General features: G+C 43.4%; 1 protein-coding gene across 6 annotated transcripts in view; it reads left to right on the forward strand.

Moving 5' to 3' along the window:
- Positions 1-26,546, forward strand: part of SEC13 (SEC13 homolog, nuclear pore and COPII coat complex component) — an 86,849-nt gene that overhangs the window by 962 nt on the left and 59,341 nt on the right. For 4 of the 6 annotated variants that reach the window (XM_032647894.1, XM_032647898.1, XM_032647897.1 and 1 more), the window contains exons 2-5: positions 1,895-1,939; positions 10,597-10,712; positions 13,704-13,855; positions 14,307-14,440. In XM_032647894.1, the coding sequence (XP_032503785.1) occupies positions 1,895-1,939; positions 10,597-10,712; positions 13,704-13,855; positions 14,307-14,440 (447 nt within the window). Of the gene's footprint in view, positions 1-1,894; positions 1,940-10,527; positions 10,713-13,703; positions 13,856-14,306; positions 14,441-26,546 lie in introns of all 6 variants that reach the window. The other 2 variants (XM_032647896.1, XM_032647895.1) reach the window with 2 other exon arrangements.

Below are 26,546 nucleotides of genomic sequence, written 5' to 3' on the forward strand. Positions count from 1 at the left end.
GGACGCTGGGTTTGGTTCTTGCTTTGCAGGGCACTGGGTTTTAAATTTCTCGGGGGTTTTTTGGTCTCTGATTCTTCAGCTGCTAAGTAGAGTTGGGGTCTCTTACACCCTGACACTCTGCTCTTTTTAAATGAGTTTTTAACTCATTAAGTAATTCTGGAGAGCTTAATTGTTTTGAGGGCTGTCTTTTACTACTCAAGGAAGACCATACATCTTGAGGTGCTTAGGAGGAGGGACTTTTTTTTTTTAAGGTGCTTTAAAAAAAAAAAAAGCACTTGTTCATCAATCCTGGTTGGTGCGTGAGAGTGGTTCAAAATAAATGCTGGTTATCTCCAAGGTTCTCTGGCGAAGTAGTATGAAACTACCAGTAAGCTTTCTTCCTGCCTCTGCTTAGCCCTCAGCCATTGATTTAGGGAATTGGATGTAACAACTAGATGGGCAGCCTAGTCAAGTGGAAGGCTTTGTGGGCTGGGAGTTAGCAGGTGGGGCTCTTCTCCCAGCTCCACCTTTAACTAGCTCTGTGACTTGAGCAGGTGCTTTCTATTCCCTGGGCTTCTTCATCTCCTTAGTCCATCGGACAGCTGTGATGAACTCTGCCCTTCGGCCTTGCCAGTGCACGTGTGAGAGTACTTTGTGACCCGGACAGCTTGGCACACGTAGGAGATGCTTTTCCTTATCTTCCTTACTTGCCTTTGCAGACCTCGGGGGCTGCTTTGTGGGGCATCTAGACTTTGGTGAGAGAACCTATGCTTACTTGACATGTACATTTTGCACTGCTTTGCAGCCATCCTCTTCTAGTATCCACCTTTCTGAAAAGTCAGGTCAGACTCTATACCTGCAGGGCTTGTGCTGGAAAAAGATGACATGGGGGAAATGGTAAAAAATATCACTTCCAGTCTGAAACCTCCTTTTCCGTCCCTTTTCTATCCCAAGAGTTTTGAGAGAATGGTGGTTGAACAAAGTAGAGCTGTGCATTTTTGTTCATTTACTTATTCATTCAGCCGATAGTCACTGAGCTCCTTCTGGTTGCAAAGCACTGTACTGGGTGATTTGAGAGGATTCAGAACGGCCAATGACACCGACCCTGGCTCCAGGGAGCTCACCTTCTGGTTGGGAGAAGAAACAGTGTAAAGTGTTGTAGACATTCAGTGTTGATATTCAGAGGAGTCCAGCCAGTTGGGGAATCTGGGAGTCTTCTGGGTGGGGCAGGGGGCAGCGTAATTTGAGCTGCACCTCAGAGAATGGGTAGGAGGGTGATGACCATGGCAGCTCTGTTCCAGTCCTATAAACTGGGCTCTGTCACAGATGGTGTACCAGGGAGCAGCCTCAGGAGAATCAGTTGAATCAATTAGTGTTAAGTGTTAACGCTGTTGTGCGAAAAACTGCCTGGAACATCAGAGGCTCTGTCATCCGGGAAGGAACCCCGGCCATGGCTCCCTCAGGGTCCCTCTTCAACGTCAAATGTAGCCAGGACCGCTCATGCCGCCATCCCCCCTTCTTTGCTCATGTTTTGCCCTCTGATTGGACTGTACTTTTTTTCCCCTGTGCCACCTGGCAAATTCCTCATCATCTGAGCCGAGTTTATGTCCACCACCACCAGCCCCTCAGACTGCTATAGCACACGTTAACCACCATTAAAGTATTTATCTTGCCTTGTTGGGGTTACTTATGTGCAGGCTTCTCAGGGGCAAGAAGTACCTCTTTTGCATGTCTGTATCTCCAGTCCCTGGCACAGTGCTTGGCAAAATGAAGGCACTTAGAGTGAACATCTGCTGAATGAATGAATGAATGAATGAACAGATGTAGTCAAGAACTTTAAAAATGATCAGTGGATTCAATGAGATGATTGCATTCTAACTATCAGTGCATTTACCAACAATATCTTTGGTTCTAGGTGTCAGTAATTAACACTGTGGATACTTCCCATGAGGACATGATTGTAAGTATTCCTTTAGCACTTCGTCACATGCTGTGGACATGGGCATTTCTGTTGATCATTTATGAATCCACTGTGGCTTTGCAGCCTTTGATAGGCTGTAACCTGAGGGGTATGGTCAGTCTCCCAGCAGTGCCCTCTGAGTTGGCAGGGCTGTGATAGTCTGGTCACTGTACGGCAGGAGAAACCTGGAAACAATTTGTAGCTCAAGGTCCTCGGTCTCCTGGCCAAAAAAGTAACTGTCTCTGGGATGGGATGGAAGTGGGTGCAGAGGTTTGAATTAGTCTTCCCACCTGTATTCCTCCTGCTGTCACTTCTTAGCCCCATGGGAAAAGGAGGAAAAAAATAGGAAAATGACTCAATACAAAGGCAGAGCCAGGTAGGACCGGCACAGACAGCAGGCCAGACAGTACTCTTTGAACCGGAAGTCATTAACTCAAGGCGTTTCCTGAGAGGCAATCATAGGGTTTGGTGTAAAAGGACAGGGCTGTGGGAGAAGGTCCAGAGGTTAAAGTCTCCAGCAGCAAAGATGTGGACTCTGCTTCTTGCAGTGCAAGGAGTCCAGGTAGCCTTTGGACAGAACCCAGGTCAGTCAGCCTACAGCATTTCATCCCAGGCATCCTGCCATCACATCCTGCCCACCAGCAGTTGCTTTGGGACTTCTGAGGGGCTGCCTAGTCTCAGAATTGTATGTTCCCTGGGTGGGATCATGTGTGTTCTAGCTGTGAGACCACACCTCCTTGGAGACAGTGTGGCACCTTGGGTAAGAAGATCCAGTCTGAGATCCCCAGTCAATCTCTTTTTTTTTTTTGAATTTTATTTTATTTTTTTATACAGCAAGTTCTCATTAGTTATGCATTTTATACATATTTGTGTATACATGTCAATCCCAATCTCCCAATTCATCCCACCACCACCCCCCTGCCGCTGCTTTCCCCCCTTGGTGTCCATACGTTTGTTCTCTACCCCTGTGTCTCTATTTCTGCCCTGCAAACCGGTACATGTGTACCATTTTTCTAGGTTCCACATATATGCGGTAGTATACGATATTTGTTTTTCTTTTTCTGACTTCACTCTGTATGACAGTCCCTAGATCCATCCACGTCTCTACAGATGACCCAATTTCGTTCCTTCTTACGGCTGAGTAATATTCCGTTGTATATATGTACCACAAATTCTTTATCCGTTTGTCTGTTGATGGGCATTTAGGTTGCTTCCATGACCTGGCTATTGTAAATAGTGCTGCAGTGAACATTGGGATGCATGTATCTTTTTTTTTTTTTTTTTGCGGTACGTGGGCCTCTCACTGTTGTGGCCTCTCCCATTGCGGAGCACAGGCTCTGGACGCGCAGGCTCAGCGGCCATGGCTCACGGGCCCAGCCTCTCCACAGCATGTGGGATTTTCCCGGACCAGGGCACGAACCCGTGTCCCCTGCATCGGCAGGCGGACTCTCAACCACTGCACCACCAGGGAAGCCCTGCATGTATCTTTTTGAAATATGGTTTTCTCTGGGTATGCACCCAGTAGTGGGATTGCTGGGTCATGTGGTAATTCTGTTTTTAGTTTTTTAAGGAGCCTCCATACTGTTCTCCATAGTGGCTGTATCAGTTTACATTCCCACCAACAGTGCAAGAGGTTTCCCTTTTCTCCACATCCTCTCCAGCATTGGTTGTTTGTAGATTTTCTGATGATGCCCATTCTCAGTGGTGTGAGGTGATACCTCATTGTAGTTTTGATTTGCATTTCTCTAATGATTAGTGATGTTGAGCAGCTTTGCACGTGCTTCTTGGCCGTCTGTATGTCTTCTTTAGAGAAATGTCTATTTAGGTCTTCTGCCCATTTTTTGGATTGGGTTGTTTGTTTTTTTAATACTGAGCTGCATGAGCTGTTTATGTATTTTGGAAATTAATCCTTTGTCTGTTGGTTCATTTGCAAATATGCTCTCCTATTCTGAGGGTTGTCTTTTTGTATTGTCTGTAGTTTCCTTTGCTATGCAAAAGCTTTGAAGTTTCATTAGGTCCTATTTGTTTATTTTTGGTTTTATTTCCATTACTCTAGGAGGTGGATCAAAAAAGATCTTGCTGTGATTTATGTCAAAGAGTGTTCTTCCTATGTTTTCCTCTAAGAGTTTTATAGTGTCAAGTCTTACATTTAGGTCTGTAATCCATATTGAGTTTATTTTTGTGAACAGTGTTAGGGAGTGTTCTAATTTCATTCTTTTACATGTAGCTGTCCATTTTGCCCAGCAGCACTTATTGAAGAGACTGTCTTTTCTCCATTGCATATCCTTGCCTCCTTTGTCATAGATTAGTTGACCATAGGTGCGTGGGTTTATCTATGGGCTTTCTATCCTGTTCCATTGATCTATATTTCTGTTTTTGTGCCAGTACCATATTGTCTTGATTACTATAGCTTTGTAGTATAGTCTGAAGTCAGCGAGTCTGATTCCTCCGACTCTGTTTTTTACCCTCAAGACCACTTTGGCTATTCAGGGTCGTTTGTGTCTGCATACAAATTTTAAGATTTTTTTTGTTCTAGTTCTGTAAAAAATGCCATTGGTAATTTGATAGGGATTGTATTGAATCTGTAGATTGCTTTGGGTAGTATAACCATTTTCACAGTATGGATTCTTCCAATCTAAGAATATGCTATATCTCTCCATCTGTTTGTATCATCTTTAATTTCTTTCATCAGTGTCTTATAGTTTTCTGCATGCAGGTCTTTCATCTCCCTAGGTCAGTTTATTCCTAGGTATTTTATTCTTTTTGTTGCAATGGTATGGGGGTGTTTCCTTAATTTCTCTTTCAGATTCCTCATCATTAGTGTGTAAGAATGCAAGAGATTTCTGTACATTACTTTTGTATCCTGCAACTTTACCAAATTCATTGATGAGCTCTAGTAGTTTTCTGGTGGCATCTTTAAGATTCTCTATGTATAGTATCATGTCATCTGCAAACAGTGACAGTTATACTTCTTCCTTTCCAATTGGTATTCCTTTTATTTCTTTTTCTTCTCTGATTGCCGTGGCTAGGACTTCCAAAACTATGTTGAATAATAGTGGTGAGAGCGGACATCCTTGTCTTGTTCCTGATCTTAGAGGAAATGCTTTCAGTTTTTCGCCATTGAGAATGATGTTTGCCATGGGTCTGTCATATATGGCCTTCATTATGTTGAGGTAGGTTCCCTCTATGCCCACTTTCTGGAGAGTTTTTATCATAAATGGGTGTTGAATTTGGTCAAAAGTGTTTTCTGCATCTACTGAGATGATCATATGGCATTTCTTTCTCAGTTTGTTGATATGGTGTATCACATTGATTGATTTGCGTATATTGAAGAATCCTTACATCCCTGGGATAAATCCCACTTGATCATGGTGTATGATCCTTTTAATGTGTTGTTGGATTCTGCTTGCTAGTATTTTGTTGAGGAGTTTTGCATCTGTATTCGTGAGTGATATTAGTCTGTAATTTTCTTGTAGTATCTTTGTCTGGTTTTGGTATCAGGGTGATGGTGGCCTCATAGAATGAGTTTGGGAGTGTTCCTTCCTCTGCAGTTTTTTGGGAGAGTTTGAGAAGGATGGATGTTAGCTCTTCTCTAAATGTTTGACAGAATTCACCTGTGAAGCCATCTGGTCCTGGACTTTTGTTGGTTGGGAGATTTTTTTTTTTTTTTTTTTTTTTTTTTTGGGGTACGCGGGCCTCTCACTGTTGTGGCCTCTCCCGCTGTGGAGCGCAGGCTGCGGACCCGCAGGCTCAGCGGCCATGTTTCCTTTGCCTAGCCGCTCCGCGGCATGTGGGGTCTTCCCAGACCGGGGCACGAACCTGTGTTCCCTGCATCGGCAGGCGGACTCTCAACCACTGCACCACTATGGAAGCCCTGTTGGAAGATTTTTAATCACAGTTTCAATTTCATTACTTGTGATTGGTCTGTTCATATTTTCTCTTTCTTCCTGGTTGAGTCTTGCAAGGTTATACCTTTCTAAGAATTTGTCCATTTCTTCCAGGCTGTCCATTTTATTGGCATAGAGTTGCTTATAGCAGGCTCTTAGGATACTTTGTATTTCTGTGGAGTCTGTTGTAACTTCTCCTTTTGTATTTCTAATTTTATTGATTTGAGTCCTCTCCCTCTTTTTCTTGATGAGTCTGGCTAAAGGTTTATCAATTTTATCTTATCAAAGAACCAGCTGTTAGTTTTATTGATCTTTGCTATTGTTTTCTTTGTTTCTATTTCATTTATTTCTGCTCTGATCTTTATGATTTCTTTCCTTCTACTACCTTTGGGTTTTGTTTGTTCTTCTTTCTCTGGTTCCTTTAGGTGTAAGGTTAGATTGTTTATTTGAGATGTTTGTTGTTTCTTGAGGTAGAATTGTATTGCTATAAACTTCCCTCTGAGAACTGCTTTGCTTCATCCAGTAGGTTTTGGATCGTTGTGTTTTCATTGTCATTTGTCTGTAGGTATATTTTGATTTCCTCTTTGATTTCTTCAGTGATCTCTTGGTTACTTAGTAACGTATTGTTTAGCCTCTATGTGTCTTTGTTTTTTACATTTCTTTCCCCTGTAATTCATTTCTAATCTCATAGCATTGTGGTCAGAAAAGATGCTTGATATGATTTCAATTTTCTTAAATTTACCGAGGCTTGATGTGTGACCCAAGATGTGATGTATCCTGGAGAACGTTCCATGTGCACTTGAGAAGAAAGTGTAATCTGCTCTTTTTGAATGGAATGTCCTATGAATATCAGTGAAATCTGTCTGGTCTGTTGTGTCATTTAAAGCTTGCGTTTCCTTATTAATTTTCTGTCTGGATGATCTGTCCATTGGTGTAAGTGAGGTGTTAAAGTCCCCCACTATTATTGTGTTACTGTCGATTTCCTCTTTTATAGCTGTTAGCAGTTGCCTTATGTATTGAGGTGCTCCTATGTTGGGTGCATATATATTTATAATTGTTGTATCTTTTTCTTGGATTGATCCCTTGATCATGATGTACTGTCCTTCCTTGTCTCTTGTAACATTCTTTATTTTGAAGTCTGTTTTATCTGATATGAGTATTGCTACTCCAGCTTTCTTTTGATTTCCACTTGCATGGAATATCTTTTTCCATCCCCTCACTGTCAGTCTGTACATGTCCCTAGGTGTGAAGTGGGTCTCTTGCAGGCAGCATATATATGGGTATTGTTTTTGTAACCATTCAGTGAGCCTGTGTCTTTTGGTTGGAGCATTTAATCCATTCACGTTTAAGGTAATTATCAATATGTATGTTCCTATGACCATTTTCTTAATTGTCGTGGGTTTGTTTTTGTAGGTCCTTTTCTTCTCTTGTGTTTCCCACTTAGAGAAGTTCCTTTAGCATTTGCTGTAGAGCTGGTTCGGTGGTGCTGTATTCTCTTAGCTTTTGCTGGTCTGTAAAGCTTTTGATTTCTCCGTCGAATCTGAATGAGATCCTTGCTGGGTAGAGTAACGTTGGTTGTAGGTTCTTCCCTTTCATCACTTTAAATATGTCATGCCACTCCCTTCTTGCTTGTAGAGTTTCTGCTGAGAAATCAGCTCTTAACCTTATGGAAGTTCCCTTGTATGTTATTTGTTGTTTTTCCCTTACTGCTTTCAATAATTTTTCTTTGTCTTTAATTCTTGCCAATTTGATTACTATGTGTCTTGGCAGGTGTCTCCTTGGGTTTGTCCTGCCTGGGACTCGCTGTGCTTCCTGGACTTGGGTGGCTATTTCCATTCCCATGTTAGGGAAGTTTTCGACTATAATCTCTTCAAATATTTTCTCAGGTCCTTTTTGTCTCTTTTCTCCTTCTGGGACCCCTGTCATGCTAATGTTGTTGTGTTTAATGTTGTCCCAGAGGTCTCTTAGGCTGTCTTCATTTCTTTTCATTCTTTTTTCTTTATTCTGTTCTGCAGCAGTGAATTTCACCATTCTGTCTTCCAGGTCACTTTACCGTTCTTCTGCCTCAATTATTCTGCTATTGATTCCTTCTAGTATATTTTTCATTTTAGTTACTGTATTGTTCATCTCTGTTTGTTTGTTCTTTTATTCTTCTAGGTCTTTGTTAAACATTTTCTTGCATCTTCTTGATCTTTGCCTCCCTTCTTTTTCCGAGGTCCTGGATCATCTTTTTTTTTTTTTTTTTTTTGCGGTACGCAGGCCTCTCACTGCTGTGGCCTCTCCCGTTTCAGAGCTTAGGCTCCAGACGCGCAGGCTCAGCGGCAGTGGTTCATGGGCCCAGCCACTCTGTGGTATGTGGGTTCCTCCCGGACCAGAGCACAAACCCACATCCCCTGCTTTGGCAGGCGGACTCTCAATTACTGCGCCACCAGGGAAGCCCCCTGGATCATCTTTACTATCATTATTCTGAATTATTTTTCTGGAAGGTTGCCTGTCTCCACTTCATTTAGTTGATTTTCTGGGGTTTTATCCTGTTCCTTCATCTGGTACAAAGTCCTCTGCCTTTTCATCTGTCTGTCTTTCTGTGAATGTGGTTTTCCTTCCACAGCTACAGAGTTGTAGCTGATCTTGTTTCTGCTGTCTGCCCTCTGGTGGATGAGGCTATCTAAGAGGCTTGTGCAAGTTTCCTGATGGGAGAGACTGGTGGGGGGTAGAGTGGTGTTGCTCTGAGCATAGCTCAATAAAACTTTAATCCACTTGTCTGCTGATGGGTGGGGCTGGGTTCCCTCCCTGTTGGTTGTTTGGCCTGAGGCAACCCAACAGTGGAACCTACCCGGCTCTTTGGTGGGGCTAATGGTGGACTCTGGGAGGGCTCACACCAAGGAGTACTTCCCAGAACTTCTGCTTCCGGTGTCCTTGTCCCCACGGTGAGCCACAGCCACCCCCTGCCGCTGCAGGAGACCCTCCAACACTAGCAGGTAGGTCTGATTCAGTCTCCCCTGGGGTCACTGCTCCTTTCCCTGGGTCCCGATGCACACACTACTTTGTGTGTGCCCTCCAAGAGGGGAGTCTGTTCCCCCCAGTCCTGTCGAAGTCGTGCAATCAAATCCCACTAGTCTTCAAAATCTGATTCTCTAGGAATTCCTCCTCTTGTTGCTGGACTCCCAGGTTGTGAAGCCTGACGTGGGGCTCAGAACCTTCACTCCCGTGGGTGGACTTCTGTGGTATACGTGTTCTCCAGTCTGTGAGTCACCCACCCAGCAGTTATGGGATTTGATTTTATTGTGATTGCGCCCCTCCTACCGTCTCACTGCGGTTCTCCTTTGTCTTTGGATGTGGGGTATCTTTTCTGGTGAGCTCCAGTGTCTTCTGTCCATGATTGTTCAGCAGTTAGTTGTGAATCCGGTGCTCTCGCAAGAGAGAGTGAGGGCATGTCCTTCTACTCTGCCATCTTGAACCAAACTCATAGTCAATCTCTAAACTTTTCTGAGCCAGCCCTGATTTCCTCATAGCTAAGATGGGGAAAATTATGGATATGCTACCTCTCTCTGTGGGTTCATCTTGGGGAACAGATGAGACAAAGTAGTAATGACTAACGTCTGCATGCTCACTGTGCATCACACCCCATGCTGAATACTTCTCATTTAAGCTTCATAACAGCCCTCGAAGTGGATGCCATCATCAGGTGCATTTAAAGATAAGGAAACTAGGTTCAAGGGTATTAGGAAATTTTTCTAAGGTTGCACAGCAGGTAACTTGAGATAGGATTTAAATCTCTTAGGTTCTTTGCCGTACTTCCTCCCAAAGTGTGTGATAGCACTCTGCAGGAGCAGTGCTTCAGAAAAACACTTGCAGAGAAGCTCTGTCGTAGCACCTGCCCTGCCTGCCTTCCAACAAGCCAAGACCTGGAATGGTGCAGGGGGTTGGCCTCCCAAGAAGAATCAGGATGTTTTCCTTGGGTAGGGAGGTGAGGAAGGAATGTTGAAGCAGACGAAATGATTGCTTCCCTTTGAAAGGATGTGATTGCCCCTGATGACCACAAGAGTGACAGCTAATAGTTCCTGAAACCCCCAAGGCGCAACAGTGAAGAAAGTGTCATCCGTTGGAATAGGCAGGACCAGCAAACAGGAGGGGCCAGTAAGTAGAGTGAGGCAGCAGGTGGATTGGCTCAGAGGAGCCATCGCCCAGATGGAAAAGGAGCTGTGCGCAGGGCCCAGCCCTAGGTCTGGATGGCCAGGCAGCATCGATGAAGTTGGTTCATCAGTGATGGGACCAGTGACATTTAAGGCATGAGTGGAGAGTCTGGGGTACTGGCGTGCATCATGGAGGACCTGATTGGGGCCTGCAGGCAGTCAGTGGCCTGCTTCTTTGGGTCAGCATTAGCCCTGGGTTCTGGCGCTGAGCCAAACCTCCCTGGCGGCCCACGGAGCCTCGGAACACAGTGGGGCGTGAGGAAGGAGGAAGAAGAGGGAAGCTAGGCAAGCTTCTCTTCTCCCATATACCCACCCTGCAGAACAGGACTGGGAAAGACTTCCCCTGTGATGTAAAGGGTCTAAAAGCAGCTGGGTGTGGTTTTTCTTGTCCCTTTCAGAAGGAAATTACCTGTCAGAGAAGTGAGAACGTTGACATGCTAGCTTCCTGCCTGATAGTGATGATTCCTTGAGGTTTGATTAACTTCAGGTAGATTCTGGTCCCTCCTAGACTCAGTCCTGGTGACTGCCCCCACCCCACCCGCTCCGCCCAGCCTGCCGAGCTGTCCTCTCGTTGCAGCATGATGCCCAGATGGACTACTACGGCACCCGCCTGGCAACCTGCTCATCGGACAGGTCCGTCAAGATCTTCGACGTGCGCAACGGAGGGCAGATCCTCATCGCCGACCTCAGGGGGTGAGTGCGGCCAACCCCGGGGCAAGGTCGCAGAGAGTGGGCTTCTCAGACATGGCAGGAAGGGCTGAGGGCCAGATCAGAGCAGCCCGCAGTGCAGTCAGCGGAGAGGACACCTGGTCCCAGCCAGCCGGCTGCCCTCATCAGGTATCCCAGTCCGATGGAGCCAGGAGCAAATCCCAATTCTGCTGCCCAAATGCCCACTGGCAGACCTGGGGCGAGGGAGTCAGTTATAGGCTCTCAGAGCCTCCACCCACTCACCCCCAACACAGGCTGCCGCTGTCTCCACCCAGTTAGAGCCTACTTGCAACAAGCGTCCAGTGGCCACTGCTATTTTCAAAAGTGGGAAACTAACTTTTTTTTTTTTTAAATAAGTTTAGCTACCACATGATCTAAAGTGACTCAAGGCTGGTGATCTAAGAATGTAATAGTAATTATATAAATCCCATAATTCTGCCTGTTTGCCCGTGGTAGGTGCTCAGTGAATATTTGCAAATGTTTCATTTACCTTTCTCCCTGTTGAGGTTCTTGAGATCCTGGCTCTCAGTTTTGTGGCCGCACTCTAGTGCTTTCCCTCAGTTCACTACCTCAGGTAGATGGGGTTCTTAACCTGGGTACCATGGATCTCCAAGTGTTCTGTGGGTAGAATTCAGGAGGTGGTGAACTGGGAAAGGGAAAACATTACCTCTTTATTCTCAGTGACTCTGATATTTAGCATTTCCTTCAATTATGGCTATCGGCCAGGAACTACAGTAGTATTCATAGTACCTGTCACTTTGTTACCAATAGGAGTCATAGATTTTTGTTTTTAATAAATTTATTTATTTTTGGCTGCGTTGGGTCTTCGTTGCTGCACGCTGGCTTTCTCTGGTTGTGGTGAGCGGGGTCTACTCTTCGTTGCGGCGCGCGGGCTTCTCATTGTGGTGGCTTCTCTTGTTGCGGAGCATGGGCTCTAGGCGTGCGGGCTTCAGTAGTTGTGGCTCATGGGCTCTAGAGCACAGGCTCAGTAGTTGTGGCGCACGGGTTTAGTTGCTCCGCAGCATGTGGGGTCTTCCTGGACGAGGGCTCGAACCCGTGTCCCCTGCATTGGCAGGCGGATCCTTAACCACTGTGCCACTAGGGAAGACCGTCACAGATATTTTTATATCACATTACAGTTGTTGTAGCTTTCTCAAAACAGCATTTATGCTCATCACTACTTTGAAGTTAGAATGGTTATCAGACTTGCCACTAGAGTTTGTTACTTAAAGTGTTAACAAAGAAGCACACGTATCACTAATAACATAAATTGTTCTTTAACGTTTTGATAACTGTATATCAGTATAATTGGGTTTTCTTTATAATCCTAGCTCTATGTATTTTTTGTTTGTTTTTTGTTTTTTGTTTTTTTTGCGGTACATGGGCCTCTCACGGTTGTGGCCTCTCCCGTTGCGGAGCACAGGCTCCAGACGTGCAGGCTCAGTGGCCGTGGCTCACCGGCCCAGCCGCTCCATGACATGTGGGATCTTCCCGGACCGGGACACGAACCCATGTCCCCTGCATCGGCAGGCGGAGTCTCAACCACTGCGCCACCAGGGAAGACCTAGCTCTATGTATTTTATCCATTATTCTGAGAAGGGACCATAACGTTCACCAGACTGCACAGGAGAAGTTAAGAATCGCTGACAAGTGGGTGTTCAGTACATGTTTGTAAATGGGTTAAAACAGACATAGCTAAGTCAGTAGCCGTTTCAGGAGATAGGCCTAGAAGTTCCACCTCTTCCTGAGTGTCAGGAGTCAAGTGACTCAGGAGCCAGATGCCGCCTTCCCTGCTAGGCAGCCCATGGCTGAGCGGAGAGCTCCGAGGGCGAGGCCTGGCTGCCATCTGGGCATCATGCTGCAAAGAGAGGACAGCTCGGGAAGCCGGCAGGCTGGGCGGAGGGGCGTGGGGTGGGGGCAGTCACCAGGACTGAGTCTGCTGTCACTCCGTCCTCTGCTCTGCGTTTTTCTTCTGCTCTAAGTATGAAAAGTATTGTTGAAGGGTAGTAAATTCAGGCCCCCATTCTTTATTCCCTCAGTTAAAATTACGCTAGTTGTAGGACGTTTGAGCCTACAAGAGTTTCATTAGCAGCTCCTTTGTAGAGACTGGGGTTGGACCACTGTCCCAGCTGGAGGGAGGAGAACTCTGAGTGTCAGCAGTCCCGGAGTGGATGGGGAGCAGGGAGCAGCACCAGGGCTAGCAGTCATCAAGCTTGTGTTTTTTCCTTTTCTTGTACCAAGCCCTGTTGTAAGCTCTTTATTGAGTTATCACAAACATTTCCCTCATGACCGCCATGTGAAAGAAGTCTTGTTGACACCTCTATTAAGAGACAAAGCCAAAGAGAGGATATGGCCCTGGCCTAAAGTCAAGCAGCAAGTGAGTGTGGAATAGATGTGAAAGAGCCTGTCCCATCCCCTCTGTGCCATCCACCTCTGTGTGCTGGCTGCCCCCCGTTCTGAGGGACGGCCCCAGTACGGAGCCTGGCACAGGGTACGTGCTCAGACAGTGAACGCACAGAGGTGGGAAGAGAAGAGAGAGACATGCCTGTTGATAAAGTTGAAAGAGTAGTGGCAGGTATCAAAATGAAATAGTTACTGCCTCCTCAAGAAGGTGACTGTCTGGGAAGATGAGTAGTGATTCATCTACAGATACACCCTGAGCACTTGTGGGGGTAAACCCTGGATCTGTTGGTGACTGTGCTGATGACAGTACATGTAGGCTGTGCTGGCCACCATCTGGGGTAGGTGAGGGCTCTGCCGTGTCGGGACAGAGGGGCTGACTCGCCTCCGGCCTCAGGGTCCTCACTGCCCAATGACGGTCCCTTTTGGAGTGACATTATACACGGCTCTCCTTTTTGAAATTTTTAGGCAGTTCTGTCCTGAGAAGCCATTCACTTATGTCCAAAGTAGTGGCTGGCAGAGCACTGTGGGTTCCTTTGGCGCATTTGAGCAACCTCTGACCCTCTCCTCTTGCAGTCATGAGGGTCCTGTGTGGCAAGTGGCCTGGGCCCACCCCATGTATGGCAATGTCCTGGCATCCTGCTCCTATGACCGCAAAGTCATTATCTGGAAAGAGGAAAATGGCACCTGGGAGAAGACGCATGAGCACACGGGACACGACTCCTCAGGTACACTGAGTGTGGCAGGAGAGGGCGGCGGGCAGAGGGGCCCTGGGGGAGGGGGGGGGCCTCTGTCTTGGCTAACCCTCGGCTTTCCCCTTGTGATGCTCGTCGTTTGTCCCCTGGGCTTTGGTTGCTTTTCTGTTACTCTTTCCACAGCAGAGGTAAGGCCTTAAGACTTAAAGCCAATCCAAAGCAAAATGAGAAAAGCAAAGACAACATAGCGAGATTTTTGTTTTTTTAAGGTTTATTCATTTTAAGTACTGGCCTTGTTCTCAGATTATAAGATAGGCTTTAGTTTATGATGATACTAGTAGTGATGGGTTTTTTAAATCTCCTTAATTGACAAAATTACAACCTCCCCCTGGTGATCCCTACAATTTTTTTTTTTTAGAAATTTAGTAAAACAGTAAGTCTCAGAACTGAAGGTCTGCTCACTGTTCCTCCCTCCTTCCTGCAGTAAACTCTGTGTGCTGGGCCCCCCATGACTACGGCCTTATCCTAGCTTGTGGGAGCTCAGATGGAGCCATCTCTCTGCTGACTTACACCGGGTTGGGCCAGTGGGAAGTGAAGAAGATCAACAATGCTCACACTGTAAGTCACGCCCTTCCTGTGTATAGGGGGTAGCTCTGTGGCCTTGCCTCATGTCCCCTGTTCACTCCTTAGAGAGAGGCAGGAACAGTGTCACTGCTGTGCGGTGGGCCAGGGGAGGGGGCTGTGGATCAGACATGCTTGGGAGAGCAGCTCTGAGACTCTCTGTTCTGAAGCCAGACAGGCTGCATCCAGGGAGGCCAGACTGCACCAGCCTCATTCAGCCCATGGCAGGGTTGGCACTGGTTCCTCCAAGTCAGGGAGGACCAGGGCACTGGCAAGGTGGCAGCAGTAGGCTGCCTCACTGCCACCCTTGCTATGGACACCTCAAGTTGACATGGCCTGCAGTGGTCATTGGGACGCCTGGAACTGAGTGGTGTTAAAAATCATCATAGGGGGCTTTGCTGGTGGCGCAGTGATTGAGAGTCCGCCTGCCGATGCAGGGGACATGGGTTCGTGCCCTGGTCCGGGAAGATCCCACATGCCACGGAGCGGCTGGGCCCGTGAGCCATGGCCGCTGAGCCTGCGCGTCCGGAGCCTGTGCTCCGCAACGGGAGAGGCCACAGCAGTGAGAGGGCCGCGTACCGCAAAACAAAACAAAAAAAAACATAGGAATTTAGTTCTCTACTTGTAGTCATTGGACATTAAGGTTAAAACTGTCAAGAAAGCATAGTGGGGCTTCCTTGGTGGCACAGTGGTTAAGAATCCACCTGCCAATGCAGGGGACACGAGTTCGAGCCCTCATCGAGGAAGATCCCACATGCTATGGAGCAGCTAAGCCCCGTGTGCCACAACTACTGAGCCTGCACTCGAGAGCCCGTGAGCCACAACTACTGAGCCCGTGCACCACAACTGCTGAAGCCCGCGCGCCTAGAGCCCATGCTCTGCAACAAGAGAAGCCACTGCAATGAGAAGCCCACACACCACAATGAGGAATAGCCCCCACTTGCCGCAACTAGAGAGAGCCCGCATGCAGCAACAAAGACCCAACGCAGCCAAAAATAAAATAAAGTAAATTTAAAAAAAGAAAGAAAGAAAGCACGGTGGACAGTGAGGGGAAATCTCACATTTCTTGAGTGTCTGTTGTATGTCATGTAATCCTCTCAAATGTTTGTGAATGAAAGAAAAAATAACAAATGTACAGATTTGCAAGGTCACCAGTCCTGTTCTCATTTTATGATTAGGTAAGTGAGGCTTAGAAAAAGTAAGTGACTTAGAGAAGGTACTGTGCTGAGGTTAGAATCCTGGAATCCATCTACCTTCTGTCTACACAGCAGTCCAGCTTTCATGGCCCCAGCACTTCTGAAAACTATGCAGATGGAAGTCAGCAGCCCCAAGTTTGACACTGTACTTCTGCAGTTCTCAAATTCACGGGGTCCATAGCCTGCCCAGCCTTCAAGGCCCCAGGAGCCTGTCTCAGGGTCTTGTTACTTGGGACCCTGTGATCCCCATCTGCTGACTAACTTGCAAAACTGAATAGGCTGAGAGGCTTCTGGGAAGATGGTGGGGAATGGCAACATAGTGCTTGAGTCTTTTCCAGTCTTTGCGTAGCAACCAGCAGAGCAACTAGGTAGCAAAACCAAAACCTCCTGAACAACAGTTAACAACAAAATTGGGTAGCAAGGTATTTCCACAAACTCCAAAATACAAGCAGAGAGCAGTGGACCACCGACAGCCGCAAGACTGTGAGGTATTGGCATCCGAGCAGGAGGAAGAAGTAATGCGATGCCTTCCACCACGCCTGAGGAGTACCCCCAGAAGAGCCAACAGGTGTTCACTGGAAAGCATTGCTGGCCAGTTGGCAAACAGCAGCTGTTTGAGAACAGGAATTTTGTACTTTTGTTTGTAACTTTTTTTAAAATTAAGATAAAATTCACCCTTTTTTAAAAGTATACAGTTCTGTAGTTTTTAATATACTCACGAAGTTGTACAGCTCTCACTGCTAGTATCCAGATCTTTTTCATCACCCGAAAAAAAACCCCATTAGCAGTCACTCTCCACCCCACCCTACCCCTAGCGCCAAGCAATGCTAATCTGCCTTCTGTCTGTATGGATTTGCCTGTTCTGGACATTTCCTGTAAATGGAGTTATACAGTATGTGGTCTTTTGTGACTGACTGCTTTCACGTAGCATGTTTTCAAGGTTCATCCATATCATAGCATATATCGGTGCTTCATTCCTTTTTATGGCTGAATAATATTCCATTGTGTGAATATACACATTTTATTTTGCCATTCATCAGTTAGTGATCATTTTCAGCTATTATGAATAATGCTTCTACAAACATTTGTGTGTCCGTTTTTGTGTTTTGAACTTTCTTGGGAGTAAAATTGCCGAGTCATGGAATCTCTGTGTTTAACTTTTTGAAGTACTGCTAACTGTTATCCAAATTAACTGCACCATTTTACATTCCTGCCAGCAGTGTATGAGGATTTCAGTTTCACCACATCCTTGCCAACACTTGTTGTCTTTTTTTTTTTCTTTTTGTCTTCTTTTTGATGATAGCATCCAAGTGGGTGTGAAGTAGTACCTTATTGTGGTTTTGATTTGCATTTCTCCAATGACTAATGGTGTTGGGCATCTTTTCACGTGCTTATTGGCTATTTGTATCTCTTCTTTGGAGAACTGACATGGGCCTGGGGGTTGCATGACCTCATACCAGGTGAGCGCAGGGGGCCCACCAAAAGAGAGACTAAAGGGACTTGGGGAAATCGGACCCTCATGACCCACTGGGCTTGCTTCCACAATAGTGCCTCTTGTGAGCAGAGGGACACAGAGCCAGAGAGGGACACACACTGACAGGAAAGAGAGGATATAGACCAGAGTGGGGGAGAGGAACAGAGCCATGAAATCCCAGAAGCAAACTGTCATATTTGTTACTACTACACAAAAACAGACACTTCTGAACTTAGAAAGGCTTTCCTGAACCTCATTTGATCAGGAAAACTAATTTCACTTAAAAATAACAAAGAAGGGCTTCCCAGGTGGCACAGTGGTTGAGAGTCTGCCTGCCGATGCAGGGGACATGGGTTCGTGCCCCGGTCCGGGAAGATCCCACATGCCGCGGAGCGGCTGGGCCCGTGAGCCATGGCCGCTGAGCCTGCGCATCCGGAGCCTGTGCTCCGCAACGGGAGAGGCCACAACAGTGAGAGGCCCGCGTACCGCAAAAAAAGAAAAAAGAAGTATTTGAGGTGAAATCTCAGAAGTTTTCCTTTAAGAAAGTTTTTTCCTTTAAGAAAAAATGAATATGCAGAATAACATTCTCACGGGCAGTGAAAGAAAGACATGCCTACAAAAACAACCAGTTGTCACCCGCTATTTCCAATCAAGCTAAGAGAGTTTTTTTTAAATGATGTAAGACATTTAAAAATAGCATAAATCAAAATTTGAAAGACTCAGAAGAAATGAGGTGACAGAACTCAGGAAAGAGTTAGAAATTAAAAATTATTTCATAAATAAAGACTAAACTAGAAGGAATACCAGAGCAAATAAACACAACAGATAATGCCTTAAGAGAAATAGTGTGAAAAAGGAAAAAAAGAAAAAATGAAGAAATAAAAAGATTTTGACGAAAAGTGAAGACAAGCAGAGATCAAACATGAATATTAGGTGTCCAGAAGAAGATAACAGAACAAATACTAAAAACTGATTCAAGAAAACTACCTTAAAAACCATATTTGAAACTACATATTGAGAGAGCATACCCTATACTTAAGACTATCAACCCAGAATCACCAGCAAAAAGGCCTAAGTATAGTGAAATTACTGGCCTTAAAGGAAAAAAAAAAGTCCTTTGGGCATCTAGGCAAAAGGAGCCATGTAACTTACAAGGGAAACAATTGGATTATCTGGCTTTTCAACAGCAATGATCTGTGCATGAGAAAGTGGAGAACACATTTACAATACTCAAGGTAAGAATGTGTGAGCCAAGGATTTATAACTAGCGAAGCTGACTTTCAAGTTCACACAAAGACTTAAATACCAAAGTTCATAGCAACTTTAATAGCCAAAACCTGGAAATAATCCAAATGTGTATGAATGGGTCAACAAATTGTGGTATATCCGTACTACAGAAATGCTACCTAGCAATAAAAAGAAATGATTATTGATAAACACGAGATAAACGAATTTTAAAATAATTATGCTGACTGGAAAAAAATCAGACAAAATGTACATACTGTGATTTCATAGTATGGAAAAGCAGACTGTAGTGACAGCAGATCAGTGGTTGCTGAGCGTAGGGAGGTGGGCAGCAGAGATGGATTGCAAAGGGATCCCAGGAAACTTGGGGATGATAGATGTGTTCATTCCCTTCTTTACCAGTAATTATCTTTTTAATCACTTCTTTTTTTTATTGAGGTATTAACTAATCACTTCTTTTTTTTCTTGAGGTATTAACTAGTCACCAAGCTGTACATCACATCCCTATGACTTACTTATTTTATAACTGAAAGTTTGTATCCATTCAGCCAGTCTGTGTCTTTTGGTTGGAGCATTTAATCTGCTTATGTTTGAGGTAATTACTGATATGTATGTTCTTATTGCCATTTTGCTAATTGTTGTGGATTTGTTTTTGTAGGTCTTTTTTCTCCCTGTCCTCCTTTGGTTTTCTCTTGTGATTTGATGACTAACTTTAGTGTTGCGTTTGGATTCCTTTTTCTTTTGTGTGTGTGTATCTATTGTAGATTTTCAGTTTGTGGTTACCACGAGGTTTTGATATAGCGGTCTATATATAAACAAGGTTGTTTTAAGTTGCTGGTCTTTTCATTTTAAATGCATTTCCAGTATCCTGCATTTGTCCTCTCCTCTTCTCATGATTGCTGGTTTTGATGTCATATTTGTGTGCGAATGATTTCCTACCTTTACTGTATGTTTGCCTTTACCGGTGAGCTTTTCTATTCGTAATTTTCCTGTTTCTAGTTGTGGCCTTTTTTTCCCGCACCTAGAGAAGTTCCTCTACCATTTGTTGTAATTTGTCTGGTGGTGCTGAAACCTCTTAGCTTTTGCTTGTCAGTAAAGCTTGTGATTTCTCCATCGAATCTGAATGAGAGCCTTGCTGGGTACAGTAATCTTGGTTGTAGGTTCTTCCCTTTCATCACTTTAAATATATCGTGCCTCTCCCTTCTGGCCTGCAGGGTTTCTGCTTAAAAATCAGCTGATAGGGCTTCCCTGGTGGCGCAGTGGTTGAGAGTCTGCCTGCCGATGCAGGGGACACGGGTTCGTGACCCGGTCTGGGAAGATCCCACATGCCGCGGAGCGGCTGGGCCCGTGAGCCATGGCCGCTGAGCCTGCACGTCCGGAGCCTGTGCTCCGCAATGGGAGAGACCACAACAGTGAGAGGCCCGCGTACTGCAAAAAAAAAAAAAAAAAATCAGCTGATAACCTTATGGGAATTCCCCTTGTGTGTTATTTTTTTTTTCCCTTGTTGCTTGTAATATTTTCTCTGTCTTTAATTTTTGTCATTTTGATTATTATGTGTCTCAGCCTGTTCCTCCTTGGGTTTATTCTGCCTGGGACTCTGCACTTCCTGCACTTGGGTGACTGTTTCCTTTCCCATGTTAGGGAAGTCTTCAGCTATTATCTCTTCAAATATTTTCTCAGGTTCTTCCTCTCTCTTCTCCTTCTGGGACTCCCATAATATGAATGTTGCTGCATTTAATGTGGCAGAGGTGTCTTAGACTGTCTTCATTTCTTTTCATTCTTTTTTCTTTATTCTGTTCCGTGACAGTGATTTCCACCATTCCGTCTTCCAGCTCACTTAACCGTTCTTCTGCCTCACTTATTCTGCTATTGATTCCTTCTAGTTTATTTTTCATTTCAGTTATTGTATTTTTCATCTCTCTTTGTCCTTTAGATCTTCTAGCCCTTCATTATACATTTCTTGTATCTTCTCAGTCTGTGCCTCCATTCTCTTTCCAAGATCTTGGATCATCTTTACTATCAGTACTCTGAATTCTTTTTTGGGTGTATTGCCTATCTCCAGTTCACTTAGTTGTTGTTCTGGGGGTTTATCTTGTTCCTTTGTCTGGGACATATTCCTCTGCCATCTCATTTTGTCTAACTTTCTGTGATTGCGTTTTCTGTTCTGCAGGCTGCAGGTTTGTAGTTCTTCCTGCTTCTGGTGGATGAGGCTGGTCTGAGAGGCTTCTGCAGGCTTCTTGATGGGAGGGACTGGTGGACGGAGCTGGGTCTTGTACTTCTGGTGGGCAGGGCCGGCTGTGGGCTCAGGAAGACTTTAGGCAGCCTGTATGCTGATGGGTGGGGCTGTGTTCCCGCCCTGTTGGTTGTTTAGCCTGAGGCATCCCGGCACCGGAGCCTATAGGCTGTTATAACTGAAAGGTTGTACCTTTTGACCTCTTTCACCCATTTTGCCCATCCCTCATCCCCACTTCTGGAAACCATCAATCTGTTCTTTGTATCCATGAGCTTGGGGGTTTTTATTAATTTCACATGTAAGTGAGATCATACAGTTTTTGTCTTTTTCTTTCTGACTTATTTCACTTAGCGTTATGCCCTCAAGGACCATCCATGTTGTTGCAGATGGTAAGATTTCATTCTTTTTTTATGGCTGAATAATATTCCTGTGTGTGTGTGTACACACCCAACCTATTTATCCATTCATCCACTGATGGACACTTAGCTTGTTTGCATATCTTGGCTATTATAAATAATGCTGCAGTGAGGATGGGGGAGTGCAGATATATTTTGAATTAAGGGGGTTTTGTTGGGTTTTTATTTGGTTTTTGGTATTAATAGCCAGAAGTGGAATTGCTGGGTCATAAGATAGTTCTCCTTTTCATTTTTTGAGGATCCTCCATACAGTTTTGCATAGTGGCTGCACCAATTTACATTCTCACCAACTGTGCACAAAGAGGTTCCCTTTTCTCCACACTTGATGTTTCTTGTCTGTTTGATAATAGCTATTCTTTTTTTTTTAACATCTTTATTGGAGTATAATTGCTTTACAATGGTGTGTTAGTTTCTGCTTTACAACAAAATGAATCAGTTATATATATACATATGTTCCCATATCTCTTCCCTCTTGCATTTCCCTCCCTCCCACCTTCCCACCCTCCCTATCCCACCCCTCCAGGCGATCACAAAGCACCGAGCTGATCTCCCTGTGCTATGCGGCTGCTTCCCACTAGCTAACTACCTTACGTTTGGTAGTGTATATATGTCCATGCCTCTCTCTCGCTTTGTCACAGCTTACCCTTCCCCCTCCCCATATCCTCAAGTCCATTCTTTAGTAGGTCTGTGTCTTTATTCCTGTCTTACCCCTAGGTTCTTCATGACATTTTTTTCTTAAATTCCATATATATGTGTTAGCATACGGTATTTGTCTCTCTCTTTCTGACTTACTTCACTCTGTATGACAGACTCTAGGTCTATCCACCTCATTACAAATAGCTCAATTTCGTTTCTTTTTATGGCTGAGTAATATTCCATTGTATATATGTGCCACATCTTCTTTATCCATTCATCTGATGATGGACACATAGGTTGTTTCCATCTCTGGGCTATTGTAAATAGACCTGCAATGAACATTTTGGTATATGACTCTTTTTGAATTATGGTTTTCTCAGGGTATATGCCCAGTAGTGGGATTGCTGGGTCATATGGTAGTTCTATTTGTAGTTTTTTAAGGAACCTCCATACTGTTCTCCACAGTGGCTGTATCAATTTACATTCCCACCAACAGTACAAGAGGGTTCCATTTTCTCCACACCCTCTCCAGAATTTATTGTTTGTAGATTTTTTGATGATGGCCATTCTGACTGGTATGAGATGATATCTCATTGTAGTTTTGATTTGCATTTCTCTAAGGATTAGTGATGTTGAGCATTCTTTCATGTGTTTGTTGGCAGTCTGCATATATTCTTGGAGAAATGTCTATTTAGGTCTTCTGCCGATTTCTGGATTGGGTTGTTTGTTTTTTTGTTATTAAGCTGCATGAGCTGCTTATAAATTTTGGAAATTAATCCTTTGTCAGTTGCTTCACTTGCAAATATTTTCTCCCATTCTGAGGGTTGTCTTTTGGTCTTGTTTATGGTTTCCTTTGCTGTGCAAAAGCTTTGAAGTTTCATTAGGTCCCATTTGTGTATTTTTGTTTTTATTTCCATTTCTCTAGGAGGTGGGTCAAAAAGGATCTTGCTGTGATTGATGTCATAGAGTGTCCTGCCTATGTTTTCCTCTAAGAGTTTGATAGCTTCTGGCCTTACATTTAGGTCTTTAATCCATTTTGAGCTTATTTTTGCGTATGGTATTAGGGAGTGATCTAATTATTTCATACTTTTACATGTACCTGTCCAGTTTTCCCAGCACCACTTATTGAAGAGGCTGTCCTTTCTCCACTGTACATTCCTGCTTCCTTTATCAAAGATAAGGTGACCATATGTGCGTGGGTTTATCTCTGGGCTTTCTATCCTGTTCCATTGATCTTTCTGTTTTTGTGCCAGTACCATACTGTCTTGATTACTGTAGCTTTGTAGTATAGTCTGAAGTCAGGGAGCCTGATTCCTCCAGCTCCGTTTTTCGTTCTCAAGATTGCTTTGGCTATTCGGGGTCTTTTGTGTTTCCATACAAATTGTGAAATTTTTTGTTCTAGTTCTGTGAAAAATGCCATTGGTAGTTTGATAGGGATTGCATTGAATCTGTAGATTGCTTTGGGTAGTAGAGACATTTTCACAATATTGATTCTTCCAATCCAAGAACATGGTATATCTCTCCATCTATTTGTATCATCTTTAATTTCTTTCACCAGTGTCTTATAATTTTCTGCATACAGGTCTTTTGTCTCCTTAGGTAGCTTTATTCCTAGGTATTTTATTCTTTTTGTTGCAATGGTAAATGAGAGTGTTTTCTTGATTTCACTTTCTGATTTTTCATCATTAGTGTATAGGAATGCCAGAGATTTCTGTGCATTAATTTTGTATCTTGCTATTTTACCAAATTCATTGATTAGCTCTAGCAGTTTTCTGGTAGCATCTTTAGGATTCTCTATGTATAGAGATTCTCTATGGATAGAGATTCTCTATGTATAGTATCATGTCATCTGCAAACAGTGACAGCTTTACTTCTTCTTTTCCGATTTGGATTCCTTTTATTTCCTTTTCTTCTCTGCTTGCTGTGGCTAAAACTTCCAAAACTATGTTGAATAAGAGTGGTGAGAGTGGGCAACCTTGTCTTATTCCTGATCTTAGTGGAAATGCTTTCAGTTTTTCACCATTGAGGACGATGTTGGCTGTGGGTTTGTTATATATGGCCTTTATTATGTTGAGGAAAGTTCCCTCTATGCCTACTTTCTGCCGGGGTTTTAAATGGGTGTTGAATTTTGTTGAAAGCTTTCTCTGCATCTATTGAGATGATCATATGGTTTTTCTCCTTCAGTTTGTTAATATGGTGTATTACGTGGATTGATTTGCGTATATCGAAGAACCCTTGCATTCCTGGAATAAACCCCACTGGATCATGGTGTATGATCCGTTTAATGTGCTGTTGTATTCTGTTTGCTGGTATTTTGTTGAGGATTTTTGCATCTGTGTTCATCAGTGATATTGGCCTCTAGTTTTCTTTCTTTGTGACATCCTTGTCTGGTTTTGGTATCAGGGTGATGGTGGCCTCGTAGAATGAGTTTGGGAGTGTTCCTCCCTCTGCTATATTTTGGAAGAGTTTGAGAAGGATAGGTGTTAGCTCCTCTCTAAATGTTTGATAGAATTCGCCTGTGAAGCCATCTGGTCCTGGCCTTTTGTTTGTTGGAAGATTTTTAATCACAGTTTCATTTTCAGTGCTTGTGATTGGTCTGTTCATATTTTCTCTTTCTTCCTGATTCAGTCTTGGCAGATTGTGCATTTCTAAGAATTTGTCCATTTCCTCCAGGTTGTCCATTTTATTGGCATAGAGTTGCTTGTAATAATCTCTCATGATCTTTTGTATTTCTGCAGTGTCAGTTGTTACTTCTCCTTTTTCATTTCTAATTTTATTGAGTCTTCTCCCTTTTTTTCTTGATGAGTCTGGCTAATGGTTTATCAATTTTGTTTATCCTTTCAAAGAACCAGGTTTTAGTTTTATTGATCTTTGCTATCGTTTCCTTCATTTCTTTTTCATTTATTTCTGATCTGATTTTTATGATTTCCTTCCTTCTGCTAACTTTGGGGTTTTTTTGTTCTTCTTTCTCTAATTGCTTTAGGTACAATGTTAGGTTGTTTATTTGAGATGTTTCTTGTTTCTTGAGGTAAGATTGTATTGCTATAAACTTCCCTCTTAGAACTGCTTTTGCTGCATCCCATACTTTTTGGGTCGTTGTGTCTCCATTGTCATTTGTTTCTAGGTATTTTTTAATTTCCTCTTTGATTTCTTCGGTGATCACTTCGTTATTAAGTAGTGTATTGTTTAGCCTCCATGTGTTTGTATTTTTTACAGATCTTTTCCTGTAATTGATATTTAGTCTCATAGTGTTGTGGTTGGAAAAGATACTTGATACAATTTCGATTTTCTTAAATTTACCAAGGCTTGATTTGTGACCCAAGATATGATCTATCCTGGAGACCATGAGCACTAGAGAAAAATGTGTATTCTGTTGTTTTTGGGTGGAATGTCCTATAAATATCAATTAATTCCATCTTGTTTAATGTATCATTTAAAGCTTGTGTTTCCTTATTTATTTTCATTTTGGTTGATCTGTCCATTGGTGAAAGTGGAGTGTTAAAGTCCCCTACTATGAATGTGTTACTGTCGATTTCCCCTTTTATGGCTGTTAGTATTTGCCTTATGTATTGAGGTGCTCCTATGTTGGGTGCATAAATATTTACAATTGTTATATCTTCTTCTTGGATTGATCCCTTGACCATTATGTAGTGTCCTTCTTTGTCTCTTCTAATAGTCTTTATTTTAAAGTCTATTTTGTCTGATATGAGAATTGCTACTCCAGCTTTCTTTTGGTTTCCATTTGCATGAAATATCTTTTTCCATCTCCTTACTTTCAGTCTGTATGTGTCTCTAGGTCTGAAGTGGGTCTCTTGTAGACAGACAGCAAATATATGGGTCTTGTTTTTGTATCCATTCATCCAATCTGTGTCTTTTGATGGGAGCATTTAGTCCATTTACATTGAAGGTAATTATCAATATGTATGTTCCTATTCCCATTTTCTTAATTGTTTTGGGTTTGTCATTGTAGGTCTTTTCCTTCTCTTGTGTTTCTTGCCTAGAGAAGTTCCTTTAGCAGTTGTTGTAGAGCTGGTTTGATAGTGCTGAACTCTCTCAGCTTTTGCTTGTCTGTAAAGGTTTTAATTTCTCCATCAAATCTGAATGAGATCCTTGCTGGGTAGAGTAATCTTGGTTGCAGGTTTTTCTCCTTCATCACTTTAAATATGTCCTGCCAGTCCCTTCTGGCTTGCAGAGTTTCTGCTGAAAGATAAGCTGTTAACCTTATGGGGATTCCTTTGTGTGTTATTGGTTGTTTTTCCCTTGCTGCTTTTAATATGTTTTCTTTGTATTTAATTTTTGACAGTTTGATTGATCTGTGTCTTGGCATGTTTCTCCTTGTATTTATCCTGTATGGGACTCTCTGTGCTTCCTGGACTTGATTAACTATTTCCTTTCCCATATTAGGGAAGTTTTCAACTATAATCTCTTCAAATATTTTCTCAGTCCCTTTCTTTTTCTCTTCTTCTTCTGGAACCCCTATAATTCGAATGTTGGTGCGTTTAATGTTGTCCCAGAGGTCTCTGAGACTGTCCTCAGTTCTTTTATTCTTTTTTCTTTATTCTGCTCTGCAGTAGTTATTTCCACTATTTTATCTTCCAGGTCACTTATCCGTTCTTCTGCCTCAGTTATTCTGCTATTGATCCCATCTAGAGTATTTTTCATTTCATTTATTGTGTTGTTCATCATTGTTTGTTTCATCTTTAGTTCTTCTAGGTCCTTGTTAAATGTTTCTTGCATTTTGTCTATTCTATTTCCAAGATTTTCGATCATCTTTACTATCATTATTCTGAATTCTTTTTCAGGTAGACTGCCTATTTCCTCTTCATTTGTTAGGTCTGGTGGGTTTTTATCTTGCTCCTTCACCTGCTGTGTGTTTTTCTGTCTTCTCATTTTGCTTATCTTA

This window comes from Phocoena sinus, chromosome 11, assembly GCF_008692025.1.
Source record: "Phocoena sinus isolate mPhoSin1 chromosome 11, mPhoSin1.pri, whole genome shotgun sequence".
Classification (NCBI taxonomy): domain Eukaryota; kingdom Metazoa; phylum Chordata; class Mammalia; order Artiodactyla; family Phocoenidae; genus Phocoena; species Phocoena sinus.